A 25,135-nucleotide genomic window follows, 5' to 3' on the forward strand; every position below is an offset into this window, starting at 1 on the left:
TGTCATTTGTCGATTTAGGCTCTGCATACTGTCAGTTTTGACAGTTGGTCAAAACATATTCGGTCATGGAACGTAAAACGTAAGAGACCGTACGTGAGACAGTGAGAAACAGAACAGTAAGTACTTTAATGGTACTTTTGTGTGCTAAAAAGGTGTCAACTTAAAAGGGACGCTCGCCAGTCGCCATATTGAATCGGTAAGTCTTGTTTACATTCCGCCATGTTGTTTAGATTTTCCATCATTTCGTCACCCTCTTGTGACAAGACAACAACGTACTTTAAACTCAAAACAGTAATAAATCCCAGAATAAGGTCTTATAATTAATATTATTACAATTTACTATGTAAAAAGTACTTATATAAGCTGAAATAAGTTATAGAAATTAATGAATATGGTTAAAGCCAAAGTAATAGTGTTTTCCACTGGTGTATTTGGGTCCTTCTCTATCAAGTGTCATTGAAATAGAATGGCTATATTCTGTGCATGGAGGGGTTGTAAAATATTGAATCCATTTATTGCACACTACTTGATTTTGAAATTTTTGGTGCCTCTTATTTGAAATTGAAAATAATTCTTATTTTATAATCTTTTCCATAAAACTGGGCTAAACAATCATCTGAAATTAATAAAACTCTTTTTACCGTATGCAAAGCAAGTTTGATCAATAGGCTGGTTGACTGTCAAGAATTTGTTCATATTTTAGCTGAATGGAAAAGTAAGTAAAACATACCAATTATTTACAGATTACTTACATATTATTGTAATTACCACTTGTGTGTTACAGAATAATATGACCTTAGAACAGCTTGTTACTGAAATACCACAAATTCAATGTACTAATGGAGATTCTGATGAGAAATCGCCCATATCAGCCAGTACTAATAATCCAAGTGCAGAAACACTAAGAAAATATTTTACCAAATGGAAGAAAACGGTGAAGAAAAAAGATTTGATTGTATCTGATAGAGAATCTGAAAAACTTGATGAGTTTATTGAAAATCTGAAATGTTACAAAAACGAAAAACAGTTATCTCGTGTGGTAGCAACAAAGCCTGAATCTGAAGCTAACAACCAAATCATTGAATCAGCACAGTCGTTTAAAAACAGATACAAATCGCAGAAAAAAATAATTGAAGTACAGCGATCCAAGATAGAGAATCAGACCAAAATTATTAACGAACTTAAGTTAGGCATTATCAGGGAGGATCTTTTAAAATCAATGGAAAGCACAAAGATTGAAATTCGTGATATATTCAACAACTGCTCTGGAAGATTGCTGATTAAAGCACCGTTACTACAACCACCCGAAAACAGGGACAAAATTATGGTTCTATCCCAAAAAGCACCTAATGTATTGCAAAAAATGCAGCAAAGAGCTATCGAACGTGCCCAGTATCGTAATATAATTTTAGAACGAAAAAAATTGATTGAAGAAACCAGACAGAAACTGCTTGAGGAGGCGATCGAAAAAAAGAAAGTCTTGGAAGAAGAAGAGCGAAAGCGCAATTTGGAAGCTATAAACGAGCAGAGAAGAAAGGATCTTTTATCGCAGAAACGGCGTTTAGAGAGAAAACAGGAATTTGAGAGTAAATGTCGTTTGGCCAAGCAATTTTATGAACACTTACTAGTCAAACAGTCCTTCAGGAAGCTTCAGACTAATTACAATAAAGCTCAAGAACATCAAACTTTGGCCGAACAGTTTTATATACGAAAACAAAAAGTTCGTGTATTTAATGTTTGGTTTCGATACGTTGACAGCCAATATAAAGAGAAATATGAAATAGCAGACGCACATTTTGCGTTTAAAATTGTCAAGAAAGCTTTTCAGACAATTAGAGAGGTGAATATGGAAAAAATATTGTATTTAATTTGGTTTCACAATTTGTTTTAGTATAAAATGGAAATGGTTAGGGCATTACAAGTGGCAGAAGATTGGTACGACTTTAAACTCACTAATAATACGTTTGTTCACTGGCATCGTTATGTCTGCAAGCAAGTAATGTTGGATCGAAAGAAGAACCAAATTGCTGAAAGACATAATTCCAGGTATAATTTTAAATAACTTAATAGAATGTGTTAATGTTAAGTGAATTTTGTAGGAGATTGTTATTCCAGTACTTTTATCAATGGCGATCGTTGCCAGTTGTTATTCAATTGGAAAAAGCTAAAGAAGCTAAGAAACGTAAATGGAGAGAAAAAGTGTGGGAAATTTTACCAGATTTTCAACCCTCTGAAGAATAAGACTGCAATAGCAATAGTAGTAGTAACTTACATATTTTTTATAAACTTTATTTGTCAATCAACAAAGTGTCTTAACAGTATTTATTGTTTCACTACAAAGTCTTCATTGAAGTCGTAATCTTCATTAATTTCTTTCGTAGGTCCGTTTTTCAGGGAAAAGTTTTCAAGTCCTGCAGACAGCTGCTGGGCCACTTTGTCCCTTCTGGCCTGCTTCTTTTTTTCCTTTTTAAATTGTTTCTTCTTGATTTGATTTAGTTTTTGATTCCCTTCCAGTTCCATTTCCGGATCGACCGTCTTTGTACTAGCTTTTCGTGATATGACCTTCTTTTTTGCAGCTATACTCACATTATCACTCAGCTGAAAGCAACATTAAATTATTACTGTGGGTAATTACTTAGAGTCCGGATTAAAAAGCAGTAAAATCGTGAAAAAAGCGTTTAATAAGCAAAATTATTTTCCTCAAAAAAGTATAAAAATTTTTACTTTTTTTGAGTTCTAGAAATTTTTTAAAGCTTTTAAACCTCTTTAGAAGCATACGAAAGATTTTAGGCATAGAGACATTTGGTTTTTGGGGACAGTTTAAAGAGCATTAGACGGTTCTAGAATTTTTTTGAAGCGTTTTGGCTGTTCTAAAAGTTTTTGAAGGCTTCTAGATTGTTTTGAAAGGCTTCCGACTGTTTCAGGAGTATTTTGGTGTTTCTGCAGTGTTTTGGTGTTGTTTCTACAGTGTTTTGAAATCTTTTTAGACTACTTTAGGAACATTGAAGGTTCTGGACTGCTTTTAAGGCATTTGAAACCTTGTAGACGGTTCTAGAAACTTTTAAACTGTTTTAAAAGCTTCTAGACTAGTTCAAGATCATTTGGAAGCCTTTAAAGCGTTCTAAAAGCTTTAGGAAACTTCTACACTGTTTTGGAAGACTTTCGACTGCTTTAGAAGCATTTTGGAGTTTCTGCAGTGTTTTTTTGTAATTCTAACCGGTTTCGAGATATTTTCCAAAAACTACTTTGATGCACTTTCTACCGAAAATTAGTTCGAACACCCTGTAGCTTGGGTATTTTTGGGACTTCAGGGTGGCTCAACCACTCAAACAAATCACTTTTGAACTGCTCTTTTCAGTGCCATGTCTTGAAAACTGTTAAAAATGTTCTAATTTCAAAGTCAGTGAGTAATTGGCGGCAGTTACAGCAAAACGGTCACCAGATTCGTGTTCTGTATGACATAATTAGTTGAAATTGCCTTTTTAGAACACTTTAGGAGCATTTAGAAAGTGTTTACAGTTTCTAGACTGTTTTTAAGGCTTTTAAAACCTTGTAGACCAGTCTAGAATCTTTAGGAAGCGGTCAAGCTGCTCTAGAAGCATACGAAAGCTTTTAGACTGTTTTAGAAATCTTTTGAGAGCTTCTATAGATAAGATTTGGAAGATTTTCGACTGTTCTAAAAGCTTTTGGAAGCTTCTAGACTATTTTGTAAGCTTTTGCAAGACATTTTGAAGCTTCTATAGTGTTTTGGAATGTTTTTACACTTTTTAGACTACTTTGGAGCATTTGGAAATTATTTGGTCAGTTTAAATTTGTAAATTGACACTTTGAAACATGGTAGGTATGTTTTTGTCTCTCAGAAGCCTTCAATATCTCAATATAGCTATTTCTATTGTAAATTAGCCTATTCAACTTAAAACCATAGCAAATAAGCACAAAAAGAAGAAAAGCATTAAAAAAATCTGTCAAATGACGTGTTTTTGCGTAAATCGTTCACATTAGATGTCAAAGGTTGGTTGCTTTTATTATTTACAAAAAGCAAAATTCCTAGAAATCCACCCTCTAGTAATTACTAATATTAACGTTGGCTTACAAGTGTATCAGTTTTGCTATCATCTTCCATCAGTTCTTCGGCGTTTACCGGTCCAAAGCTATCCAAAGCGAAATGTTTTCCGTTCTCTGCTGGTTTTATCTTGTCCAGTTCTTCCGTTTCCATTGTTTCGTAGTTGTCAATTTCAAATTCCTTCCCAATTTCCGAAACGATTTTATATGTTGTTGCGTCGGTTTCTTCTTCAGGTGGCACGGTGTAATAAGGTATTTTTCCGCTATAAATTTTAATTGTGTGACAGGTTTAATCTAATAAACAAAGTTTTACCTATTCCAATCTTCCAAAAGACCTCTGGCCGCAGCTACAGAATCCGGTACGCCACCTTTCATAAACTTGCCAGTCCTGGCAGCTTTTAGATTGTAAAATTCCTATCAATTCACAAGTATAATGAAATGTTAGTTGGTTTAGTGAAAATTCTTACCTCTGGCGAACTAAAGTCAGTAACATCATAGAGTTCCATAATTTGCTGTTTCGATACACGCTGTAGAATGGCATTGGCTGGTGTGATGGGGTCAGCAAGAGAAGAAACTTTTACTGCGTTTCTTAGGGATGCGTGACTGTCATTGCCAGCGGCAAAAACGATTCCGGGCGAGTCTAACAGCTTAATTTTCGAATCTAATTGAACTACTTGCGCCGATCTAGAGAAATATTTTATGCTCAAGTAATTGCCAGTAATTACTACTTTAATTTACCTAGTGACACCTGGGGTAGCTCCAACATTACACACTCGAGATCTCTTCAAACTATTAATTACGGAACTTTTGCCCACATTGGGCAGTCCTACAACGCCAACAGTTATGGAAGTTTTAATCCCTTTATTTCGGCAATAATTTGCCAACAATGACATAACCAGTTCGGCGCCAACTGAAGCAGATCCTTGCAATCCCTTGTCAGATTTACTCAGTTTTCTTTGCCCCAAATTTCTATTTTGATTTTGTACTGACGCTTTGAAAGCAACCACTGGCCCTCGTTTTTTAAAATATTTCAACCAACTTTCTAATATATTCCTTGGTATCAAATCGGCTTTATTAATGACTAGAACCAATCGTTTATTGCCGTGAAGGTTATTCACTGCTTCTTCCACTTGTTTGCATCTGGTGCCAAGAGGATCACGAGCATCTACTACTTCTAAAATAACATCGGCTGCCTCAATTACTTTCCGAAACTCCTTGTAATATTGCTTCAATGATAACTCAGTTTTCTTGCTAAACTCTTTGTCCTGATTAATCTCTGGGGTGAGTGATTCGTGTATTTTACCGCGTATTGTTGCGTTTGCCACCTAAATTAAATCAAATTTAAACTTAAATTACTGCGTATAGCAAGAAAACTTACTAAATTGTTTAAACCGCCTTTGACCATTTCAGCCTTTTGTGCTTCCTTTTCTTTCTGTCTTTCAGACTTTGCCAATTCACGAAGCTTTTGTTTTTCTTCCTCCTTTTGCTTTTTAAGCAATTCCACTTCCTTTAAGATGTCTTCTTTGAAAGGACAAATGTTTGGTACTTGAATCATCTTTGGTTTATTCTTTTTAGGATTTTTTTTGGCCTCTCTTCTCATTTTTTTATTATGATCGCGAACTTTTTTTTCAATCTTGTAACGTTGCCTAGCAGGTTGTCTTTTAGACTGTTTTTCTAAAAAGAGTTTTATTTTTTCAATTCAATTTTTTTTTTTCAAGTCCGGTAAGTACACATGTGCAGTATTTGCGTAAATTACAGCTCTGTTCCTAGTTTGTGATCTGCTTTTTTTTTGACCAATTACAAACTACTTACAGTGCTTGAGGAAAATGACATACAAACTTTTGTTTAAATTAGTTATGCAACCAAACATACAAGGTTAGATTGACATGTTACTGGGGGCATGCTGTAGTGGTATTTGTTGTTATAAAGGTGGCCGCATTCGTTTTCACGCTCCATGGAGCGAACAGAGCGTTTTTGACGTCAGAATGACGTAATTTGACAGTTGGTCAAATAATGGTTTTGCCAAATTGCGTCATCGTGACGTCAAAAACGCTCTGCTCACTCTATGGAGCTTGAAAACGAATGCGGCTTAAATAAACGCTGCCATACTCTAATGAAGCAAAATAACAATAATTTTTACTAAACAAAAGTAATCTTTACACTCAAAAATAGACAAAACATGTGTTTCAACAAATAGCAAATTTTCCATGTTTTTTTTTGTTTAAGGGCCGAATGTAGATATTTAAGTACATTTTTTTATACATAACTTAGCCTAGGTGGGATCCATGATGCCTTTAAATACATGGGTGCAAGCCCCCATAAGCTTTTAAAGGCTCTGGCTTCCCTAGATGCTAGATGATATTTACATATTTTAGAGCCCTTAAGTAGATTTTATAATGTTTGTTTATAAACCTAAGGGAATTCTATTTAACTCTAGGTAACATTGTTGAAAATCGTGTTTATCTTTATAAAGTAGTACTCAAGCAGTATTTCATTCAGGATTGAAATAAACAAGTTATACTTACTTAATCGATTTTTGGCCATTGTTCTAGAATTTACCTAGAAAGTCCACTGGTAGAAACGAAGACAATAATCACGAATTATTAAGTTTTTAATATGAAAATAAAAGGTAAAACCAACCAGAAAAAAAGCTTGCTTACAAACCCCACGTTACCATTTGAGGTTAGGTTAAGTTTTTCATTTCCTCTTCCTTATTTGGTTTGTAAATTAGGTTAAGAAGAGATAACTTGTTATGCCGTGTCTTTAACCTCACATAAAATATTAAAAATAATTTAAACAAAAAGTGTTAAATTACCAATTAAATTTTACTAAACAACAGACATAATTTGATAAGTGAGTAGCGGAGCGCAATAATAAATGTAAGTACACTTTTATTTTTGGTATAAACCTATCGCCGTAACCTAAAATTTGTAAACAAAGTGTCCCCCTTTTTGCATACATTTTGTGCCCTTTATTTCAGTAGTGGTAGAACGAAAAATGTCTTTGACTTCAAAAATCACTCTTCTAACAGCGTCTGCCTTTTCAGTGGGAATCATTTCTTATGTTCACTACAAGCAGTATTCAGACAGGTACACTACCAATACAGAAATTCATATCAAGTAAATTGAACAAAAAAAACTTGATTTTTAGAGATAAACTTCATCAAGGAGTTTTAAACGACATCGAAAGACGGCAACGTAGAAAAGCTGAAAACGTCTATAATCTACAAAAACAATTAGACTTGGCAAAAGACTTAAGAAAAGCTGAATCTAGTTCTAATGATTTGACCTGAAGGGTTGTCAGTATACATGTTAATAATTGCCTAGTGTTTTGTTAATTAATTGTTATTCAGAATTTCAAAGCTTAGCTAATATAGAACTTTATACAAAATGATCTCCATTATCCGCCCATCTAACCCGCCTATTCTCAAGGTTACTGTATCCTAGCCCAAAGTTTTTGTGCAGTTCCTCTAAAGATGTTCTAGAGCATTGTTGCTGATAGTGTCTTCTGTAGCGCCTCACCAAAATTATACAGGCAGTAATAAAAATTATCTGCACAACTATCCAGGTTACAATTAGTCCAATCACTAGGGAAAAGTCCAGGCATACTTCATTGGTGACGTAATCTGCAATTTTCACAGTGTAGTGTTGTAGTGGGCTACTAAAAATGTTGTTACCATATCCAGCTACTAAAATCACGCCATCTTTGTTTCCATATATCAATTTGTCTGGGTGTGCCTCAGAATTCCTTACCACCATAATATATTCCAAAGGCATTTGATTAATGATTGAGCTGTTTTGTAGAGTGATGTGAACGTCTGGTGTTTTGACTGTTTGATTACCATGAATGGTTTCAATTCTGGTTATGTCGCGTTTTTTTCTTCCGAATGATTGAATATTATTGTCACAGTGGATCTTAACACAAAAAAGTTTGGTATAGGATGAATGTGTGCTTGATATGTGACTATACTCACTGGAAGGCATTTACTTGAGCAAAATTGTACGATAACGCTGAAACGCACCACAGGTGAAGACGCAAATTTAAATGCTTCAAAAGTGGCTACAAGTTTTTTACTACTGTTTGTTAGCACTTTATCCAGTGGTGGAAATATATTAAGATTGGTAGGACAGCCTCTGTCATCTAGGAGAAATATTGATTCGTCACCTCTTTCCGTCATGGCAATTAAATGGCTTGCCCATAAATCCAGAGTGTCTTAAATTAAATAGTGTTATTGAAAGGTAATGACAGCTGGTTTTAGCATTACTGGATTTTTCTTTTAACTCAATGATGAGTTGCAGATTTTGTCCTATCTGACTGTCTGAGGTTTCTTGCTGAGTTTTTGCATCAACTATTCGCATTTCTACTACAGGAGGTACAGTAGCGTTTGTGGTGGTATTTAATAGGGGACTTCCAATATTAGGGTAGTTCCTTTAAAAGTAGATATCATAAATGTTGGAGTTTTTTCTAAGTGTGTTGTTCAAACTTACGTTGTAATATTAATGCCTGTTCCTACCAAAATTTTACTTTCGTTTCCGAATATACAGCCAACTTTCAGAATCCTATCAGACTGGGTTTGGACGAACGCATTGTATTGGAGAATTAACGTTCCAGACATGAGGATTCTAGATGTAAATATATTATTTTAAGTGGTAATGTACAAAATTACCTCCCTGACATACATACCTAGTTGACGGACTATTAGCTTGAACAAGACCACATTCACTGATAAGTAATGGCAATTTCAAGGTAAGCGTTTTGTGTTTTCCTTGACCTAAAACGTAACAGGCTGGATTCTCCGAATTTCCTTGCATGTACATTTTCCCTCGGAAATTTATTTCAGGATTATACCGAACGGTCATATAAGTTTGACTGCATGATACACTAACTGATGAGAATTACTGGAGTTGATATTGGTTGATTACTATTTGAGGGTAAATACCATTAATGCAGCTAACTTTTTCGTGGTAAGTTGCTCCTTGGTGGTCAGTAAGTGCTCTAGGTCCTCGAAGTTTGGTATCTTCGCTGTGCAGAGCACATATCTGTTGTGTAAAGGTGTATCCGCGACAATTAAATTTGTCAAAAACATCGCATTTTTCTTGACATTCGTCTTTTGTAACGTTTGCAATTAAAGCATCTCCATGGAGGAATGCAACGTTTTCGTATTCTTCATAAGCGTGACAGTCGTTTTCTATATGTTGTGTTGATGGGATTTTTCTGAGTTTAATTAAGATGGGTGATATAGATTACTTACTTTGTTGTGTACTGTTATTTGTGCACTGATATTCTAAATAGTAATCGTTGTTAGTTGACACTCTGTAGGCAAAAGGTGTTAAGTGTCTGTCAGAGTTACTAAGAATGCATTGTCCTACAGTCTGGTGCAATTTGAACTTTATAGACTTGCAAATAAAGCTGGTTTCGTTGATACAATGTTGTTCGCACTCAGTCCGACTCATGTTATTTGTTAATATTTTTGTGTCGTTGTTTACAAGGGTAGCACCTCTAACTACTTCAAAGGACCACAATTGATTGCACTGTCCTATAAAATTGATTGGTTCAACTCTGGCAATAAAATGACTGCAACCTTACCAATTTTCAGACAAACCTTAACAAACCAAGCCGCATCAACATCAACCGCTGAATCATCCTTGACAGTGGTAACATCCTGATCAAACCAATAACATTCAAAATTGTCGTAAAACAAGACGAAACTTTGACAGTCGTTTTTATCTTGACACATTCTAATACAATCTAACGTTATTGGTCTAGGAGATTCAGTGGAATTTAACCGGAATAAGAGTTGGTTGGTGGTGGTCTTAGTTGGAGGTAATCCAATCACTTTTTCGAATTTTATGTCTTCTTTTGGACAGTTATTTTGAGCTACGAGTGAAAATAATTTGATGACAAACAAGTTACAAAATTGCTGCTTACCTGAGTTCACTTGAATTAAAATTATAAAACACAAAACACGCAGCATCATCACACATTATTTTTCTTCTCTTAAGTTAAATCAGCGTTTCCCATCGAAAACCAGGGCCATCAAAACTATCTCAACATAATACAATTAAAGGCCATTAGAATATGTAATCGTTTAGGTAGAGTTGTTCACATTCTGACTCAACTATCATGCTGTCACGATAATAATGTTTAGTAACAATATTGTGTCGTCGATGTTATTCAAATAACTACACTGCATTTGTGTAGGTACTACCAGTATAAGTTTGAAATTGCACCGTATGATTGACACAATCGAAAAAGGTGCATTACGTAAAAATGCGTCCTTGCTGAAAAAAATTAGTAGTACCACGTATTTTTTAATGTTTGCGTTATTTTGTATTATTAATGAATAAGGTACTTTAAATCTTACTACAGTGAAGTACTTTACTTCTTTGGTTGTTTTTAATTTCTGAGTGTTGATTCAACGGATTTTATCAAGCGCTGTATCTCGGTTCACTCTGTATAGTATACAGCTGTAGTGCATTAAAGTCAAAGTTTTTCCCATCGACCAAAAGCCAATAAATCAAGACCAATGACAGTCAAAACCGCATTAAAATCATGTTGATTCACTTTAAATCACAATTTATAATATGCAAAAGATCATTAAAGGTCAGATAATTTCATTAGGGGATTTTTTTGGATTTTAAAGTGAAATTTCTTGGAAATTTAATAAAAACAAAAATACAAATTTGTTGTTTGCAACTAGTATTTCTTTATGTTTGACCTAAAGTGATGAAAACAAAATTGATATGTATCACATATACAGGATTATTCGTACTAACAGAACTAATAAAATAAACTTTGGCACTACAGAAAAGTACGTTTTACACCACTGATTATAACATTACAAATGACCTAACGCTGTATAAAAAAAAAACATTTTAATAGATAGCACGGATATCTTCAGTCAATATAAATACTTTGACCTGTTACTGGCTATTATTAGTTTTGTTGTGTCTTGTTAAGATGAAGTTGTTATTTTGCGGATTCTTAGCTTTTTTGGGTAAGAACAATTTGATTGAAATGGTTTTACGTTGTATGTATTACATGTAATTGTCTAATATTTAAGCTTTCCAAAATGTACAAAGTCATCGACCATTTCACCACCATCCCCCTGGTCCACCACCACCTGGACCACCACCTCCACCACCACCACAAATGCAAAATTTTCAATCTGAATATATCACTGCTATTCGAGAACGTATGGAATTGGAAAAACTGAAGGAACAAGTAAATGAGATTTGTCCAGGATATGGAGAAAAAACCGAGGTACCAGAGATTTATTCTGATAAATGATTGAAAATAGTATAATAAAAGTTACTATCTATCTAACCACCTGAGTATGTAATATGCTATTTGTACGTTTTGCAGAATGTTACAAATTCAATGAAATCCTGCATAAACGACATAGATTTGGACACTGAAACTTTATGTTCCTCGGTCAAAAGTCATGCTGTAGAGTGCACGCAGCCAGCTGTTGACTTATTTGAAGAATGTTTACCAAAAGAATCAAAGGAAATACCTTCTTTCGTTGTCAAATTGTTGATGGCATTATCCGATTATTTGTGTAAATCTGATGGGGAACATTTATTAGGTAAATATGGTTTTTTGGCTCGTTCTACATTTTGACAGTCAAAAATTGTAGAATTGCATAACAAGTGTGTTTTAACCTCGACATACAAATTTCAACGATGTATCCGAAAAGTGACTACTTTCGGGCAGCAAATCAGTCTACAAAGGCAACATCTTTCGGTGGACAATGTATGCGAGTAAGTAAAAGCTTCAAACGTTTATTTCATTTTGTCCATTATGTTATCAACATCAAAAGTAACTATAAGTAATAGCTATTTATGTACCAAGGGCGTTAGAGAGAACATAATGTCTAGTTTTAAAGTAAAAGAAAATGCAACAAAAGTTTATTACCTAAAAAGTCAAGAGCATCCTAAGATAGGGAACACGTAGTCATTGCTAATATTACTGTCATGTTTTCTTTCTCATTGAATAATATACTATAATTTTTTTGTAGATTAATGACTTCATTAAAATCGTGCATGACTTCTCACTTGAACTTAAATTGTGGTCATCCAATCACTAGAGCTGCTGTGATAGATCTAATGGACAAAGCAATGTCAGCTTGTCCAACCGTCGAAGTTGCTAGCAATGAAGTTGAACTTGTCAGGTAAATATTTTTGTCATTGTTAAGATGTAGGTTTTGTAACCCTATTTAATTTTAGCCCAAATGCGGAATGAAACTACTAACTTAGCTCCTGTTGATACAATTTTTAAAACGCGGTTCTCATCGGTTGGATTAATTAGAAACGGATGACCGCCCGATGAAAGCAAAATCCCATACCTTCCCTAATAAATTAGTTGTTTCTGCTTCAAAAAACTCGGTGAGGTCACTTTTAAATTGTAATTTAACCAATACCACAGTGCAGTTGGTTGAAAGCAACTTAATCTTGTAATTTTCACTGTAAATTTAAAAAACACTAAACTAGTTAGTTATATATTCCAATGTCACTTATACGAAATATACATGTTTCAAGGAGAGAAAATGCATTTAAATAAAGATAAAACATTATCAAAGTGTTGCCAAATTCTTCACACTGTCAGTACACAATAATAATTGTAAATTGTAATAAAAGAAATCAAAGGGAATTACAAAATTTGTTAGAAATGCCCACCCACATAATTGTACATTTAATTTACGTAAGAACTCTTAATGTGTCATTTAGCATTGCGACAATGCTTACTGGTACCAAGATAATATTATTATAGGTTTGATAGGGAATTAGTCAATATATTTGGAAACATCCTTTTTGTATTTACATATAACTAAGGTAAAGTATAGTACGAATGAAATATATGTTTAAAACTACAAAAGTTACTTACTTATTACTTAATGGTGACCTGGATCAGAAATAAAGTCTAATATAGTGGAAAAAACGGTATATTATCCACGGTTTAGACAGTCGGTACGTCAGTATATAGGTCAATAAAAGCTTCTGTCTTAAATCTTGGTTAATAATATACTATTTTGCTAATCAGTTTGAAACCCGTTCTTCTAATAATCTTATTGTCATTTTCTCAAAGAGTGTCTTGGATATTGATTAGGTCAGACAGTTTCTCAGATAATCATTTCTGTTGCAAATGATATTTTGATCCAAGGATTGTTGATATAAATATAATTTCTGTAAAATTGCAAAACTGAACATATAATACACAAAAACTGGGTTACTTAATAAATAATTAAAACCAAACACCATGTAAATAGTTGATATATTTTTTATATGTAACATAAGACACAGTAATAATACTGAAATATAACTCTTGACTAGACATTTTCTTAATATAAGAAGCTAAATAGTTATTATAACATTTTATTATCTTTCTTCATAATTAATTATAATAGGTATGTCTAAAGGTTGTTAGAGTAAATGGATATAATGATTTTAATAGAAAAGTAACAAAAAAAACTAAATAATATTAGTATGCAATCATATCACAGATCGAATAAAGTGCATTTACTAACAAACAATATGTTAAAACAAATAATAATGATACATAAAATTTACAGGGTGTTCCAATCTACTAACATGTACTCAACAACATTTTGTTTCTAATTTGAACTAATTTCAACACCCTGTAGCTCAGGTTTTTAACCAAAATGACAGTACAAAAATATGATAAACAATTTGGCTAAATACAGTTTACATACAAAATAATACAGCTAACTTACATCTTTGGCAAAAGTAGTCATATTCATTTAACTAAATATTTAAGGCACTTATAGAACATGATGATTTGTTTGATCCACCAAATTGTTAAATACTTGGCAACCAGTTATGAGAAATATATACAGTGTGAATACAATTTTGATTTTTAACTCATTAAAGTGGTTTGTTTTCTTTGTTATTGCACGATATGTAATAATGCATTTTTTACGTCTTAAAGCAAATGATGGCACAAAACTTATCACAATTCTTACTTGCAATAGCAGTATTTCTTTAAGTTGGCATCTGAAACGCAATAACTATGCGTCCCATAAAAGTCTAATCTACTTATATCTCCTACCTTTAAAGTACTACCCATAATGTCACCGGAAAAACTCATGGTAGTTTCAAACGATGCTTTTGGTTTTGTTTTAAGAATAACTAGAGCGTAAGAGGTGTTTTTATAAGAAAATTTCTCAGACAACCTCACCGTTATATTTTTGTTGGTATATTTGGCACATCTATCGCCTCCCAAGTGAAACGATTGGTAAACAATGTGATTAAGGGCTTTTAGGAAAACTTTGGCCACTCTTTTCTCCACTTTGGGCTCCAGTTTGGTTTCTGAATAACCCGCGCACGTACACCAATGCTGAGTGATGTTGGCATCTTCGCAAGATCTTTCTTCGGGGACTTCTTCAAAAAGCGACACACATCCAGGACATGCATCGCTCGGTTTTATGGTGTGATTCAATCCGGACATGACAAGAATATGTTGAAGAGTCATGTGAAGATCGTACGGTGTGGTTAATCTGTTTTTGTTTTGCTGAAAGTTTCCATACTCTGTTGGAAACCGCTCTTTGAACCACGGTGGAAATGAGAGGTATATAAAGGGCAGGCGTTCTTCCAACCAGCCAGTTTCAGTTGCCCTAATATCACCAAATCGAATTCCATGATCGCTCAAGAAAATCACCAGGGAATGATTGGTGATTCCCGTATCATCTAAATCAGTCAAGAAACTTTCCAGTTTGTCATCCATCATTGTGGGGGTGCTAATTTCGTTGTGGCTGAAAGTGTTCATCCAAAAAAAACCAAAATGCGCAGATTCCTTGAAGGTAACCCCAAAATCTTTGACAAGATTCAGAATTCGTTCTCCACTCGTTTCCGGTCCTGTACAGTAAGCCATTCCACTGACGGAAACTTTTTCTAAAGTTTCCGTTGCCATTACGTAAGGACGGAAGTAGTAATCGGTTGGTGGTTTATTAAAGCCTAAAAATGTTGTTTTGTAAGTGTTTGCTACGGTATGACTATTCATTTTTTAACTCTCTCTCAACTAACTTTCTAAGTGCTTTTTTAGTTGGAAATTAAAAGGGTTTCAAATAAAGGAGCCTTTTAAAACAATTTATGTCAAAAGTGCAATTTTTGAAGTTTTCATTTTGCTCTACACCATTTCCAAATGTAGTTCAGAAAAAGTCAAATGACATCCAGAACATTCAAAGGTAAATCCATAAAATACATTATCTGTGGATAAAATTATAGTTGCCTATTCTGAATTACTCTTGACAGTTTCTGAATTACAATTAGAAATGGTGTAGAAGGGTTCCAATGCAATAAAATAGTATATTATGTTATTAGGCGTAGAAAGAGGCTAAATTCAACTATTTCATGAGGCATAATAAACAAAACACTGATTTTTCATGTTTGTTTGCTTTATTCCTTGCATTACAAACTTTTTATATTCACAACACAATTAACATAAATTAAAATATCAATTAATAGGAAAATGTAACTAATAATCTACACATTTTATTTGTCGGTCAGTTTAAATGAGCAATTTTCAAATTTACAATTCTGCCATAAATGAAATTCCTGCCCCTTTACTTCATGGTCTACATTTAAAGTAGGTTGTTGTTGTGGGTTTGTTGAGATTACTGGCTCTCTGATATCATCTGTGGTATTGTTCTCCATTGGTATTAAATTACAATCATTTACATCCAGAATTTTCATTGCTGTGTCATTTTTATTTTTTAAAGAATCGTCAATGTAGCCTTCTGCTACAGTTGTAGACCTCCAACCACCTTGTTTTTTCAGTGAGCAAATGTCTTCACCATTATCTACAAGAAGAGTTGCAGAGGTTCGGCAAAGGTAGTGACCAGTATATTCTTTGACAGCAGCCAATTTCAAAAACAACGCTATTTCCTTGGGAATACTTGAGATTTTGTGAATACCCATTCTCTGTAGCAAACTCCATTTTGATATTTAATGAAAAAACGATCTGTATTAATAACATCTGGACGAAGAAACAAGTATTTTTTACAAATATTTATGTAAAATTCTCCAACAATTGTAAATGTTCTGGGCCAGAATTAATTTTTCCATGTATTCAATATCTTGAATTCTCAAGTTTACCAGTTCATTACATCGACGTGCCCCTGATATGCCGTATATTAAAACAACCTAAAAATGTTGAATATAGGTATTAAAAAAAATCACAAATTCATTTTTGTTTCGGATCTTACCTTCATGGCTAAATACTTTTTGTCAGGTGCTGTCTGTTGCTGTACAAATGCAACCTTTTTATACGATAGAATATTTATACTGTCTTTAATATTTAGCTCAGCTTTAAGCATGGAATGTTACGCCCACATTGTCGAATTCTTCAATGATTTACTTAAATGGGCAAAATAGGCCAATACAACATTTTCGGTAAAATTGACCGCTTGGTGTTTTCTGGCCCAAGTGGTGAATTTATTGTACGCTCGTTCATACATTTCGCGGGACCTGCCAGGAATCAAATTATTTAGCGTATTTGACGCTATTGCTGCTAAAGCAGGTGGTGTACAACTTATTTGATCACTATCACTCATTTCGGCGATTTAGGTCGCTTTACGGCTTCACTGAAACTTGATTTGACAATACAACAACGCAATTAGTAGTATTAAGGTGTTTGACGTTTGAATTTTTAATTAGTGTGCCATGGATATCACGATTTTTGACAGATGACACAATGAAAGCGTAATAAGGTAAACATAGGATGTGTATCGTTTCCTAGCCAGGTTAACCGATTAATTCGGACTGGTAAATATACATATAGTATAACGGTTACTGAAAAAATATCATTCTCATAGAACAACGGAGATTTGAAGCCAGAAAACCGATATTTTTCAAGAACCGCGTTTCGTGTAAATTCGGAGCGCGTAACCGTAATCGACAGATGACGCTAGACAGCCATGATACGCCCTCTGTTAGACAACTTTGGAAATAGCTTCGTGTTGTTATCGTATTAGCCGTGTTGTGTCAATCAGTTTGTGTCAGTCCGTTTGTTTATGTGGATTTTGAATTTGATCACAAATTTAGCCCTCACACCTTCAAGAAAACTGTATTTCAGAATAAGAACATGAAAGGATTGTATTGCAGAGCCAAGCCTGACAAGCCAATCAAAGCAAAGTAAGTGTTGCATTAATTTCATCTGCTTTTTTCTAAATTCAACGCTTTTAGTCTGGATCAAGTTCTGGACTTTATTTTTTTACCTCCTAGGATATAAAATAGCCTTTCTACGCCCGCAGTACAGGTACACAATAGGCTTATTTTAGACCGCTTGAAAAAAAAAGTATATTTATTCCGTAAATTTTAATTTAAGAAGAAATGCAGTTACTGAAGTACTTGGGTGTAGTGTAGATAGTTTTCGGCTTGTAACTCCCTTAAATGGCTTTTCAGGACAAAATTACTTGAAAACAATCTTACAGAGCGTCGAATTTCTTACAATTCCCTAATCTAACTTTTGCTGTAACTCTTCAAATATTGAGAAAATTAAAGGTGTTTTTCAAGTATTTGTCTTCCGCAAATGAGAGGTTTAAGACAGTTTGAAAACCACTGATGACACTCAGGGGGTTTTCTGTAAGCTAGAATCAGTTTGAGAACCAACTGATTCTCTTCAATTTCTTCCAAAAATTAGTGGTTTAAGATTTGTACTTGCCTTTTTTGATGTAATTGAAAGTGCTGATACTGGCAGCATCTTCGGCGTATCCCGTAACATAACCAAGATCTCTAAAAGTGTACCATAACATGGGACATTTATCTAAGAATCCTGATGCACGGGGATTACAAATTTTATATGCGGTCGGTTGATTAAAACCTGAAATTTTAATAAATATCGAAAACATTGCCTGAATCACAGCATAGTGGCTAATAGTTTGTGATTGGTCAAGAAAAAGCAGCTAGCTGAAAGCTGCTTTTTTTGACCAATCACAAGCTGCCCACTGTGCTGTGATTCACGCAAATACTGTGGAAACTAACCTGTCAATATGGCCATTAAATTTGGAAATGTGTTATCATCAATTTTATTATATCCATCCAATGACAGCCATCCTTTCTTCACTACGTGTTTGTAAGTTTTTGGCAACGATCTGAGGAAATTTGTTCTCGAAATACTGTCGATACCCACAAATAAGACGCTTATCGGTCTATTTGTATTATTGTCAAACTTGCGTATTTTATTCTGGACGTTTTCGGTTATTCTAACTGAAGTATGGACGTTTTCGTACAGTTTGGTATCAGCTTCGCTGCACTTAATCAGAACAGCTTCCTTATAAATGGTTATGTTGTGCTGAAATTCTTTGCAGGGACTTATCCTTAAAAATGACTAAATGAAATATACACGTTACTTGGGGAAAATGAAGCACTCACTTAATAAAATCGTCAGGATTTTCATCTGGCGCAGCCCTACTAACGTTGGAATAGCAACAAACTGGTGCCCCTTCTGTATATTGGGAGATAACGTTTTGGTTTATATGAACCGTGGCTATATTGTCTTGTTTTGTCACGAAAGTCAACAAGTCTTTTTTGGTGCATGCTTTGTATTTTAGTGGTTTGAAGTACTTTTTTGCCTCTTCAGAAAAAGGGTCTAAATCTATTATCTTGCATTTGGAACTTGATACTAAATATTCTTCAGTTCCTGGAAAATTAATGAAATTAAAAAAACAAGCAAACTAGATAAGAAAAATAAGTACTTTCTGCTACTTGCACTGCTTGGTCACTAAATCGAATTGTAGTTGGATCTGCAAAAAAAATCCTACTAAAACACTCTTTTTGTATTAAAAACTTCTTACTTTCAGTAATTTCAGCAGAAACGTTCAGTCTGGATATGTTTCGGCTCAGTACAACTTGATATTTCAGAATTTTCGCGTGATCATAGTAGGAAACTGTGAGAAGAATACTGGCAGAGATGAACATAACTAAAAACAGTTTCTTCCATGTGCTGCTTGTAATCGATTCCTGCATTTTTATGCCTGAAAAAAAAATTATTAACAGCAGACAGATAATACCAAAGGCTTAACCTAATCGGGACTTACCATATTAATTGTAACCAAATTTGCGCTATGCTACATTTAACTTTTGAGATAAATATCTTAGGGGAGGGTTATGATTTTTTTTGCTTAATCATAATGTTTGATGTAGGAACCCGGGGAAAACTTGTATGAATCTAAAGGGAAAAACGGATGAAATCGGCGAATATCAATAAAGGGAGTCTGCGCGTAGATCAGCGGTTTGATAGCACAGTAAAGCTTATAGAGGATGAGAGAATATACAGGGTGAAAAACATCCTGTTCTAACCACTCAAAAATGGCTGAAAACTACTATTATACTATGTTGGTGGAATTATTGCTGTAGGACACGAAATAGTTATTTAACCAACGAGTGTATTAATGTTATTAATCGCTCATTAATTTAAGAGTGGGTTACAAAATTTTTCCGTCGACTGTAGTTTATAATAAATGTTTATTATCCTAAGAAATTTGAAAAAACTAATTGTCAGTTGTATACGCAACACGACAAACCGAAATCACAGGCACCTTTGACAATGACAGTGACATTTAGTTCTGTCGGAAACGGCGGATGGTGAACTGACCTAGTGGTAATTAAAGTACGTCTATTTCCGTCTGTCACAGTGAAAAAAAAGATAGAACTACTATGAGCGTATATTTGGTTGCCTATGATAAAATCGTGCATTAATGAACGATTTTGTATCCGTTATCGTCCATTAAAAAAGCTGTTAATACGTGGTCGACGGAAAAATTAGTTTAAATGTAATCCACACCTATTTTATTTAATTAATTAATTAATTAAAATGTCCTACATAAAATTTACTTATTTTAGGGTGGCAGTAACGATATTGATCAAACTTTCGTCGAACATACAGGTGTGGTAAATCCAAAAGCGACCATAGGAAACGTAGATAATTGCATGCGCGGGACAAAGACAGAAGACGAAAAAAATATCAAGTAGGCCATATTTTTAGCGCGCTGTTGCCAAACGCCGTAAGTATTCAACACCCTCGACAAACTTACTTACGGCGTTTGGCAACAGCGCGCTAAAAATATGGCCTACTTGATATATTTTTCGTTTTCTGTCTTTGTCCCGCGCATGCAATTATCTACGTTTCTCTGTCCGTTACACGGTTTTCCTATGGTCGCTTTTGGATTTACCACACCTGTATATATAAACTACAGGGTGGTCTTTCAAACTGTCTTCACTTCTTAAGTAAGCCAAGATCATCAAGTAATCAGGTAGTTTGAAGAAGCAATCGTGATTTTTCTCATCTCTCGGAATATAAAATTTGACCTCCGATAGTAATTAGGATTGTTAACAACAATAAAATTATTAGCTGCTAAACACCAACGCGTTTTCTCTCGCAATTTATTTTAATTATTATTAGTGATCGAATTGTCATTGAAATTGTGAACTGTTAAGCCATGAAGAGTATTTTTCTTGTTTTTTCTCTCATTCGTTTATTCAATTTTTTTGAAAAATTGAAAATTATGTACTTATTTCACTAAAATCATTACATTTTTTGCAAAAATGGCATTTGGCATGTTTTAGAAGGAAATTACAGTTACAGTACTTACCCGTAAATTGGTGATAATTTTTATTATTTACGGTGCATTTGATTAGTCGTTTTCTTCTTTGTAAGGGAGAACTTCTGCAAAGATATTTCATATTTACTTTATAGAACCTATTTCTATAGAACCTATGTACTGAATCAGAAATTTACCACCCCCCCATCAAAATTACTAAGAAAATTTGGCAGTATATCTATTTTTTTATTTATGATGTTTGTTTAACTTATCAATCATTCGATAAACATGTATGTACCTAATTTGTTTATTATTTTAAGGATTACCTATATTTCCAATACTGATAAACTTGTTTTATGCAATTTTTGTGCTTTTTTACCTATACCTTTCGATTAAACTAAAATCAAATCGTTTACACCACACTTTCAACTGTTAGAAAAATATTTTATGATATTATATTTGTTCTATAATTGTATGTTATATTGATTCTATAAAAAATAAATCAGTTATGAAGTTTTACCTGTCTGTCGTAGAAAAAAAAAATAATAATAAAATCAATTTCCATTCAACTAACAATACTTAACTACTACTAAATAGAATATTGCTTCGGAACTGGGCAACACAAGCGAAAGTCATAATTTAATATGCGTTTGCTCTGACTTAATAATTTATAACTGCATGCTTTTTCTTTTTAGATTTTTCATTTACGGTTTTGACGTTACGTAAAAGGAAACAGAGGCGTAACGGAAAAATACTACATAAAAATAAATGGTAATCAAATTTTCAAAAATACATACCGACTTGCTTGTAAATACGTCTCTGACAACATTTTCGGTTATTTTAGCCACATAGAAACAATACCTACACGTAAAGACAAATATTTAATTAAAAAGTCGCTTTTTGATTGGATTTTGGTGGTATTTAACAATTTTCACTCGGGGATTAAACGTGGGAACATAACTAACTAGCATTAAGCTTTTTATATATTCTAAGCACTTTTTCATCTGCGATAATTGATAAATTAGTGTAAAGGGGTTAACCACCTGTTTAGATTGTTTTTGACGTATTTTTTTGAATAAAGATTTTTCAAATCCCATCAATATCAATGTTTATCCTATGACTTCACTTATATTTTCAATCATTTCACATGACAGTGGATTCTTGTTATTCCTGTTTGACTTATTAATTTAAAACAATTATTATTTTAATGACAATTTACCTATATTTCGAAAAAATCCTTTTTTCCTCATTAGCAGGATACCAGAAAACTGATTTGCTTCATGAAGATAATTTTGTGCATTTCCTATTATTAAAATCACCAAACTCGACACTAAATGACATACTTCTAACAACAACCAAACACTCTTGATAGTGGTTAACTGGCGGTCTGTTACATTTACTGGATGGAATATTTATCAGTTATTACGCCCACTATACCTATTATTTAATTAAAACTGACGATAATTGAAAAGATTTTACCAAATAACTTGACGCATATTTAGATTGAGTTTAAGGTGAAAATAACTGTCAAGTGACACAATTTAGCAATATTTATCACTTACGAATAACAGATATGCTGTTGTACAAGGTGTTGGAATAAATCATTATTTTTGCTAAAATTTGGTAAAAAAATCCACTCTGTAGCTGTCATTGAATCAGAGTTATGGCCTGTCAAAGTGAACAGTGTTTTTTTAAGTATTGGCTTGGTGTCGCTTTGACAGTTCTTTGCCTGGTGCTGTCACTACAAATTTTTTAAGCAAAACTCTACAGGGTGATTAAATAAAGTATTTTTTTGGCTACAATTTGGTAAAAAAATCTACTCTGTAGCTGTTATAGAACCAGAGTTATGCCTTGTCAAAGTGAATAGTTTATTTTTTTAATTTATTAGCTTGGTGTCATTATAGCAATTTTTTTTCTGGCGCGGCCATTACTAACCTTTCTGGTAAAACTGTACAGGGTGGTCAAATAAAGCATTGTTTTGGCTACAATTTGGTCAAAAAAACCACACTGTATCTGCCATAGAACTTAAGTTATGGCCTGTCAAAGTGGACAGTGCTCGTTTTAGGTAGCTGCTTGGTGTAACTTGGACAATTATCCGCCTGGCGCTGTCACTACAAACTTTTTCGGTAAAACTCTACAGGGTGATTAAATAAAGCATTGTTTTGGCTACAATTTGGTAAAAAAATCTATTCTGTAGCTGTTATGGAACCAGAGTTATGGCCTGTCAAAGTGGACAGTGCTCGTTTTAGGTAGGTGCTTGGTGGTCATTTTAGCAATTTTTATTCTGGCGCTGTCATTACTAATTTTTCTGGTAAATCTGTACAGGGTGGTCAAATAAAGCATTGTTTTGGCTACAATTTGGTAAAAAATGCGCTCTGTAGCTGTCATTGAATCAGAGTTGTAGCCTGTTAAATTGAACAGTGCTTTGCACGCCTGGGACGCCATTTTGTCAGTAATTTCTTAAAAACTACATGAAATTTCCTTCAGAATGAGGTGCAACTCAATATTTTGACAGAAAATTCAAAATGGCGGCCTGGAATGCCATTTTGTCTGTCATTTCTTGAAACTACGTGAAATTTCCTTTAAAATGAGATGCAAGTCAATATTTTGACAGAAAATTCAAAATGGCGAGCTGGAACGCCATTTTGTCTGTCATTTCTTAAAACTACGTGAAATTTCCTTTAAAATGAGATGCAAGTCAATATTTTGACAGAAAATTCAAAATGGCGGCCTGGAATGCCATTTTGTCTGTCATTTCTTAAAACTACGTGAAATTTCCTTTAAAATGAGGTGCAAGTCAATATTTTGACAGAAAATTCATAATGGCGGCCTCGAACTGTCAAAAAATACAACTTTTTTCTTTGTCAAGTTACAGTTGACGTCTCGGTGTCATTTTCTGTTAAAATTTCCCGGAAAAGACTCTGGTGCAGTCGGTTTTTTGATATCTCAAAAACTAACAGAGTTAGATCTAAAATTTAACATTTTAACTGTCTGTGTTAATTGTGTAAAATTTCTTTGCCAGGAACTCGGCCGGATTAAGAGACATGAAATCTGACTAAAAAATATTTACAATATAATATGTGATATTATGGTAAAGGAAATTTGACGCCCTCTAGCGGCCAAACGGTGTTATCAATCAACTCATGTAGGGATATTTTTGGAAAGCTTGAAATCTGCTCTGTGTTTTGTTTTCTATGACATTTTGACGTAACTTGTCAAATAAGGGAGTAATTTAGGGTCAAAGCAAGGTGTGTCCCAAAATATGTGATTTTAGGGTGAAAGAATTTTGACGCCCTCTAGCGTCCAAACGGTGTCATGAATCAACTCATGTAGGGATATTTTTGGAAAGCTTGAAATCTGCTCTGTCTTTTGTTTTCTATGACATTTTGACGTAACTTGTCAAATAAGGGAGTAATTTAGGGTCAAAGCAAGGTGTGTCCCAAAATATGTGATTTTAGGGTGAAAGAATTTTGACGCCCTCTAGCGTCTAAACGGTGTCATCAATCAACTCATGTAGGGACATTTTTGGAAAGCTTGAAATCTGCTCTATCTTTTGCTTTCTCAGGTGTTTTGCTCCAGGAGGGTTAAAATGGCGGCCTGAAACACCATTTTGTCTGTCATTTCTTGATACTACGTGAAATTTCCTTCAGAATGAGATGCAAGTCAATATTTTGACAGAAAATTCAAAATGGCGGGCTAAAAATTTGATTCCATCAAATCATCGTTACATATTAAGATTAGTTTCATTTTAAATTAGCTTAGATTGGATGTAGATAGATAGATAACAGCTTTTATTTAAAACAAATAATTACAGGGTAATAAAGAAGAAAAAAGTATCTAGTATCGGTGGATAGATATACTATACATATTTAACTTATTGCTAAGAGCGTTGCACTTTTTGAAAGAACTCTTCAAAATTGTAAGGTTCGATGAAAACGAGAAGATTAAACAAATCCTTTTTAAACTTACCCAAACCTTGTGTTTCTCGAAGCTTTCTAGGTAAAGTATTAAAGCATTTTATTGAAAAATATGTACACTGTTTTTCAGTTAAAGTTAACTTGTGTTGGGGAAGGTTGTACTGATTCTGACTGCCTCTTGTGTTGTGTGAGTGATTGACTAAGAAACGTTCAAATCAATTTGGATTTCGTTTTAAAAACAATATGTGTTCAAAAATAGATATTGCTGGCAAAGTTAGAAGATCATTATTTCTAAATGCATTTCGACAACTACAACTACTATGACGTACTATGAAGTGCGTCATTATTGTGGTTATTGCCAGTCTCAGCTTTCTAATATGTGCTGGATACAACGCTAGTAAGTGATTAAAATTGAAATTAACTAACTTTTGGTTGGGTCAAGTAAATATTTTCACAGAAAATTCAAAATGGCAGAAATGACCACACTGTGCTGAAGCTGAAGTTTACGCAAATCCTGCACATGTAGATTTACTTAATTATACTGAGTGAGTTAATGTTTAAAATAAAAGAAGTGTTTTCTGGGATATCGCACAAATTT

The 25,135-nt window shown here is 33.8% G+C and overlaps 6 protein-coding genes and 1 long non-coding RNA gene across 20 annotated transcripts; 3 read left to right on the forward strand and 4 right to left on the reverse strand.

The window, feature by feature from the left end:
- Positions 1 to 60: 60 nt before the first annotated feature.
- On the forward strand, positions 61 to 2,321 carry LOC145732493 (uncharacterized). Of its 2 annotated transcripts, none has more exons than XM_081984798.1 (4): positions 61 to 196; positions 785 to 1,840; positions 1,892 to 2,046; positions 2,100 to 2,321. In XM_081984798.1, exons 2-4 carry the CDS (start codon positions 791 to 793, stop codon positions 2,239 to 2,241), a joined length of 1,347 nt encoding a protein of 448 aa, XP_081840924.1. In that variant the 5' UTR covers positions 61 to 196; positions 785 to 790; the 3' UTR covers positions 2,242 to 2,321. The 2 variants fall into 2 exon arrangements, with proteins under 2 accessions (XP_081840924.1, XP_081840922.1); XM_081984796.1 differs by lacking the exon at positions 61 to 196 and adding an exon at positions 226 to 715.
- Ns1 (Nucleostemin 1) lies at positions 2,274 to 6,729 on the reverse strand. Its single transcript, XM_081984786.1, has 7 exons — positions 6,588 to 6,729; positions 5,441 to 5,736; positions 4,801 to 5,387; positions 4,530 to 4,746; positions 4,376 to 4,476; positions 4,094 to 4,325; positions 2,274 to 2,598 (listed from the first exon to the last, which is right to left on the reverse strand). Exons 1-7 carry the CDS (start codon positions 6,604 to 6,606, stop codon positions 2,323 to 2,325), a joined length of 1,728 nt encoding a protein of 575 aa, XP_081840912.1. The 5' UTR covers positions 6,607 to 6,729; the 3' UTR covers positions 2,274 to 2,322.
- Positions 6,588 to 10,526, reverse strand: LOC145732480 (uncharacterized). The gene is made up of 10 exons (XM_081984767.1): positions 9,991 to 10,526; positions 9,649 to 9,939; positions 9,314 to 9,598; positions 9,002 to 9,250; positions 8,746 to 8,947; positions 8,550 to 8,684; positions 8,327 to 8,490; positions 8,036 to 8,274; positions 7,739 to 7,976; positions 6,588 to 7,687 (listed from the first exon to the last, which is right to left on the reverse strand). Exons 1-10 carry the CDS (start codon positions 10,037 to 10,039, stop codon positions 7,443 to 7,445), a joined length of 2,097 nt encoding a protein of 698 aa, XP_081840893.1. The 5' UTR covers positions 10,040 to 10,526; the 3' UTR covers positions 6,588 to 7,442.
- On the forward strand, positions 6,909 to 7,452 carry LOC145732503 (protein PET117 homolog, mitochondrial). The gene is made up of 3 exons (XM_081984808.1): positions 6,909 to 6,941; positions 7,043 to 7,151; positions 7,213 to 7,452. The coding sequence occupies exons 2-3, from the start codon at positions 7,060 to 7,062 to the stop codon at positions 7,352 to 7,354; spliced, it is 234 nt and encodes a 77-aa protein (XP_081840934.1). The 5' UTR covers positions 6,909 to 6,941; positions 7,043 to 7,059; the 3' UTR covers positions 7,355 to 7,452.
- A 400-nt stretch (positions 10,527 to 10,926) lies between the features above and the next one.
- On the forward strand, positions 10,927 to 12,939 carry LOC145732500 (uncharacterized). The gene is made up of 6 exons (XM_081984804.1): positions 10,927 to 11,059; positions 11,126 to 11,325; positions 11,428 to 11,650; positions 11,702 to 11,825; positions 12,083 to 12,235; positions 12,291 to 12,939. Exons 1-6 carry the CDS (start codon positions 11,023 to 11,025, stop codon positions 12,304 to 12,306), a joined length of 753 nt encoding a protein of 250 aa, XP_081840930.1. The 5' UTR covers positions 10,927 to 11,022; the 3' UTR covers positions 12,307 to 12,939.
- Positions 12,940 to 13,316: 377 nt separating this feature from the next.
- Positions 13,317 to 24,723, reverse strand: LOC145732481 (uncharacterized). 13 transcript variants are annotated; one of them, XM_081984774.1, is made up of 9 exons: positions 24,590 to 24,710; positions 20,672 to 20,745; positions 19,118 to 19,248; positions 18,875 to 19,054; positions 18,776 to 18,823; positions 18,453 to 18,720; positions 18,063 to 18,397; positions 17,743 to 17,901; positions 13,317 to 15,035 (listed from the first exon to the last, which is right to left on the reverse strand). In XM_081984774.1, exons 4-9 carry the CDS (start codon positions 19,044 to 19,046, stop codon positions 14,041 to 14,043), a joined length of 1,977 nt encoding a protein of 658 aa, XP_081840900.1. In that variant the 5' UTR covers positions 19,047 to 19,054; positions 19,118 to 19,248; positions 20,672 to 20,745; positions 24,590 to 24,710; the 3' UTR covers positions 13,317 to 14,040. The 13 variants fall into 13 exon arrangements, with proteins under 13 accessions (XP_081840900.1, XP_081840901.1, XP_081840899.1 ...); XM_081984775.1 differs by lacking the exon at positions 24,590 to 24,710 and adding an exon at positions 21,840 to 21,993; XM_081984773.1 differs by lacking the exon at positions 24,590 to 24,710 and adding an exon at positions 21,141 to 21,278.
- Positions 15,458 to 17,728, reverse strand: LOC145732504 (uncharacterized). The gene is made up of 2 exons (XR_014179019.1): positions 16,286 to 17,728; positions 15,458 to 16,223 (listed from the first exon to the last, which is right to left on the reverse strand). It is a non-coding gene; the product is annotated as an uncharacterized LOC145732504 (long non-coding RNA).
- Positions 24,724 to 25,135: the final 412 nt, after the last annotated feature.

This window comes from Ips typographus, linkage group LG8 (assembly GCF_016097725.1).
Source record: "Ips typographus isolate SLU linkage group LG8, UJ_Ityp_2.0, whole genome shotgun sequence".
Taxonomy (NCBI): Eukaryota; Metazoa; Arthropoda; class Insecta; order Coleoptera; family Curculionidae; genus Ips; species Ips typographus.

Bases quoted from the DNA above. Each gene is read 5' to 3' on its own strand.
- LOC145732493 (XM_081984798.1), top strand. From the start codon at position 791: ATGACCTTAGAACAGCTTGTTACTGAAATACCACAAATTCAATGTACT. The intron at 1,841-1,891 runs GTGAATATGGAA...AATTTGTTTTAG, and splicing joins CTTTTCAGACAATTAGAGAG to TATAAAATGGAAATGGTTAG. The intron at 2,047-2,099 runs GTATAATTTTAA...TGAATTTTGTAG, and splicing joins GCTGAAAGACATAATTCCAG to GAGATTGTTATTCCAGTACT.
- Ns1 (XM_081984786.1), bottom strand. The intron at 5,388-5,440 runs GTAAGTTTTCTT...GATTTAATTTAG, and splicing joins AAGGCGGTTTAAACAATTTA to GTGGCAAACGCAACAATACG. The intron at 4,477-4,529 runs GTAAGAATTTTC...GTGAATTGATAG, and splicing joins CTGACTTTAGTTCGCCAGAG to GAATTTTACAATCTAAAAGC.
- LOC145732500 (XM_081984804.1), top strand. From the start codon at position 11,023: ATGAAGTTGTTATTTTGCGGATTCTTAGCTTTTTTGG. The intron at 11,651-11,701 runs GTAAATATGGTT...CAAAAATTGTAG, and splicing joins TGATGGGGAACATTTATTAG to AATTGCATAACAAGTGTGTT. The intron at 11,826-12,082 runs GTAAGTAAAAGC...ATTTTTTTGTAG, and splicing joins TCGGTGGACAATGTATGCGA to ATTAATGACTTCATTAAAAT.
- LOC145732481 (XM_081984768.1), bottom strand. From the start codon at position 21,449: ATGTTGTCAGAGACGTATTTACAAGCAAGTCG. The intron at 18,824-18,874 runs GTAAGAAGTTTT...TTTTTTTTGCAG, and splicing joins TTCTGCTGAAATTACTGAAA to ATCCAACTACAATTCGATTT. The intron at 15,036-17,742 runs GCAAGTACAAAT...CAACATTTTTAG, and splicing joins TTTCAATTACATCAAAAAAG to GCTTTAATAAACCACCAACC.
- LOC145732480 (XM_081984767.1), bottom strand. From the start codon at position 10,039: ATGATGCTGCGTGTTTTGTGTTTTATAATTTTAATTCAAGTGAACTCA. The intron at 9,599-9,648 runs GTAAGGTTGCAG...TCAATTTTATAG, and splicing joins TAAGGTTTGTCTGAAAATTG to GACAGTGCAATCAATTGTGG. The intron at 7,977-8,035 runs GTGAGTATAGTC...TTTTGTGTTAAG, and splicing joins GCTCAAGTAAATGCCTTCCA to ATCCACTGTGACAATAATAT.
- LOC145732503 (XM_081984808.1), top strand. From the start codon at position 7,060: ATGTCTTTGACTTCAAAAATCACTCTTCTAACAGCGTCTGCCTTTTCA. The intron at 7,152-7,212 runs GTACACTACCAA...CTTGATTTTTAG, and splicing joins TACAAGCAGTATTCAGACAG to AGATAAACTTCATCAAGGAG.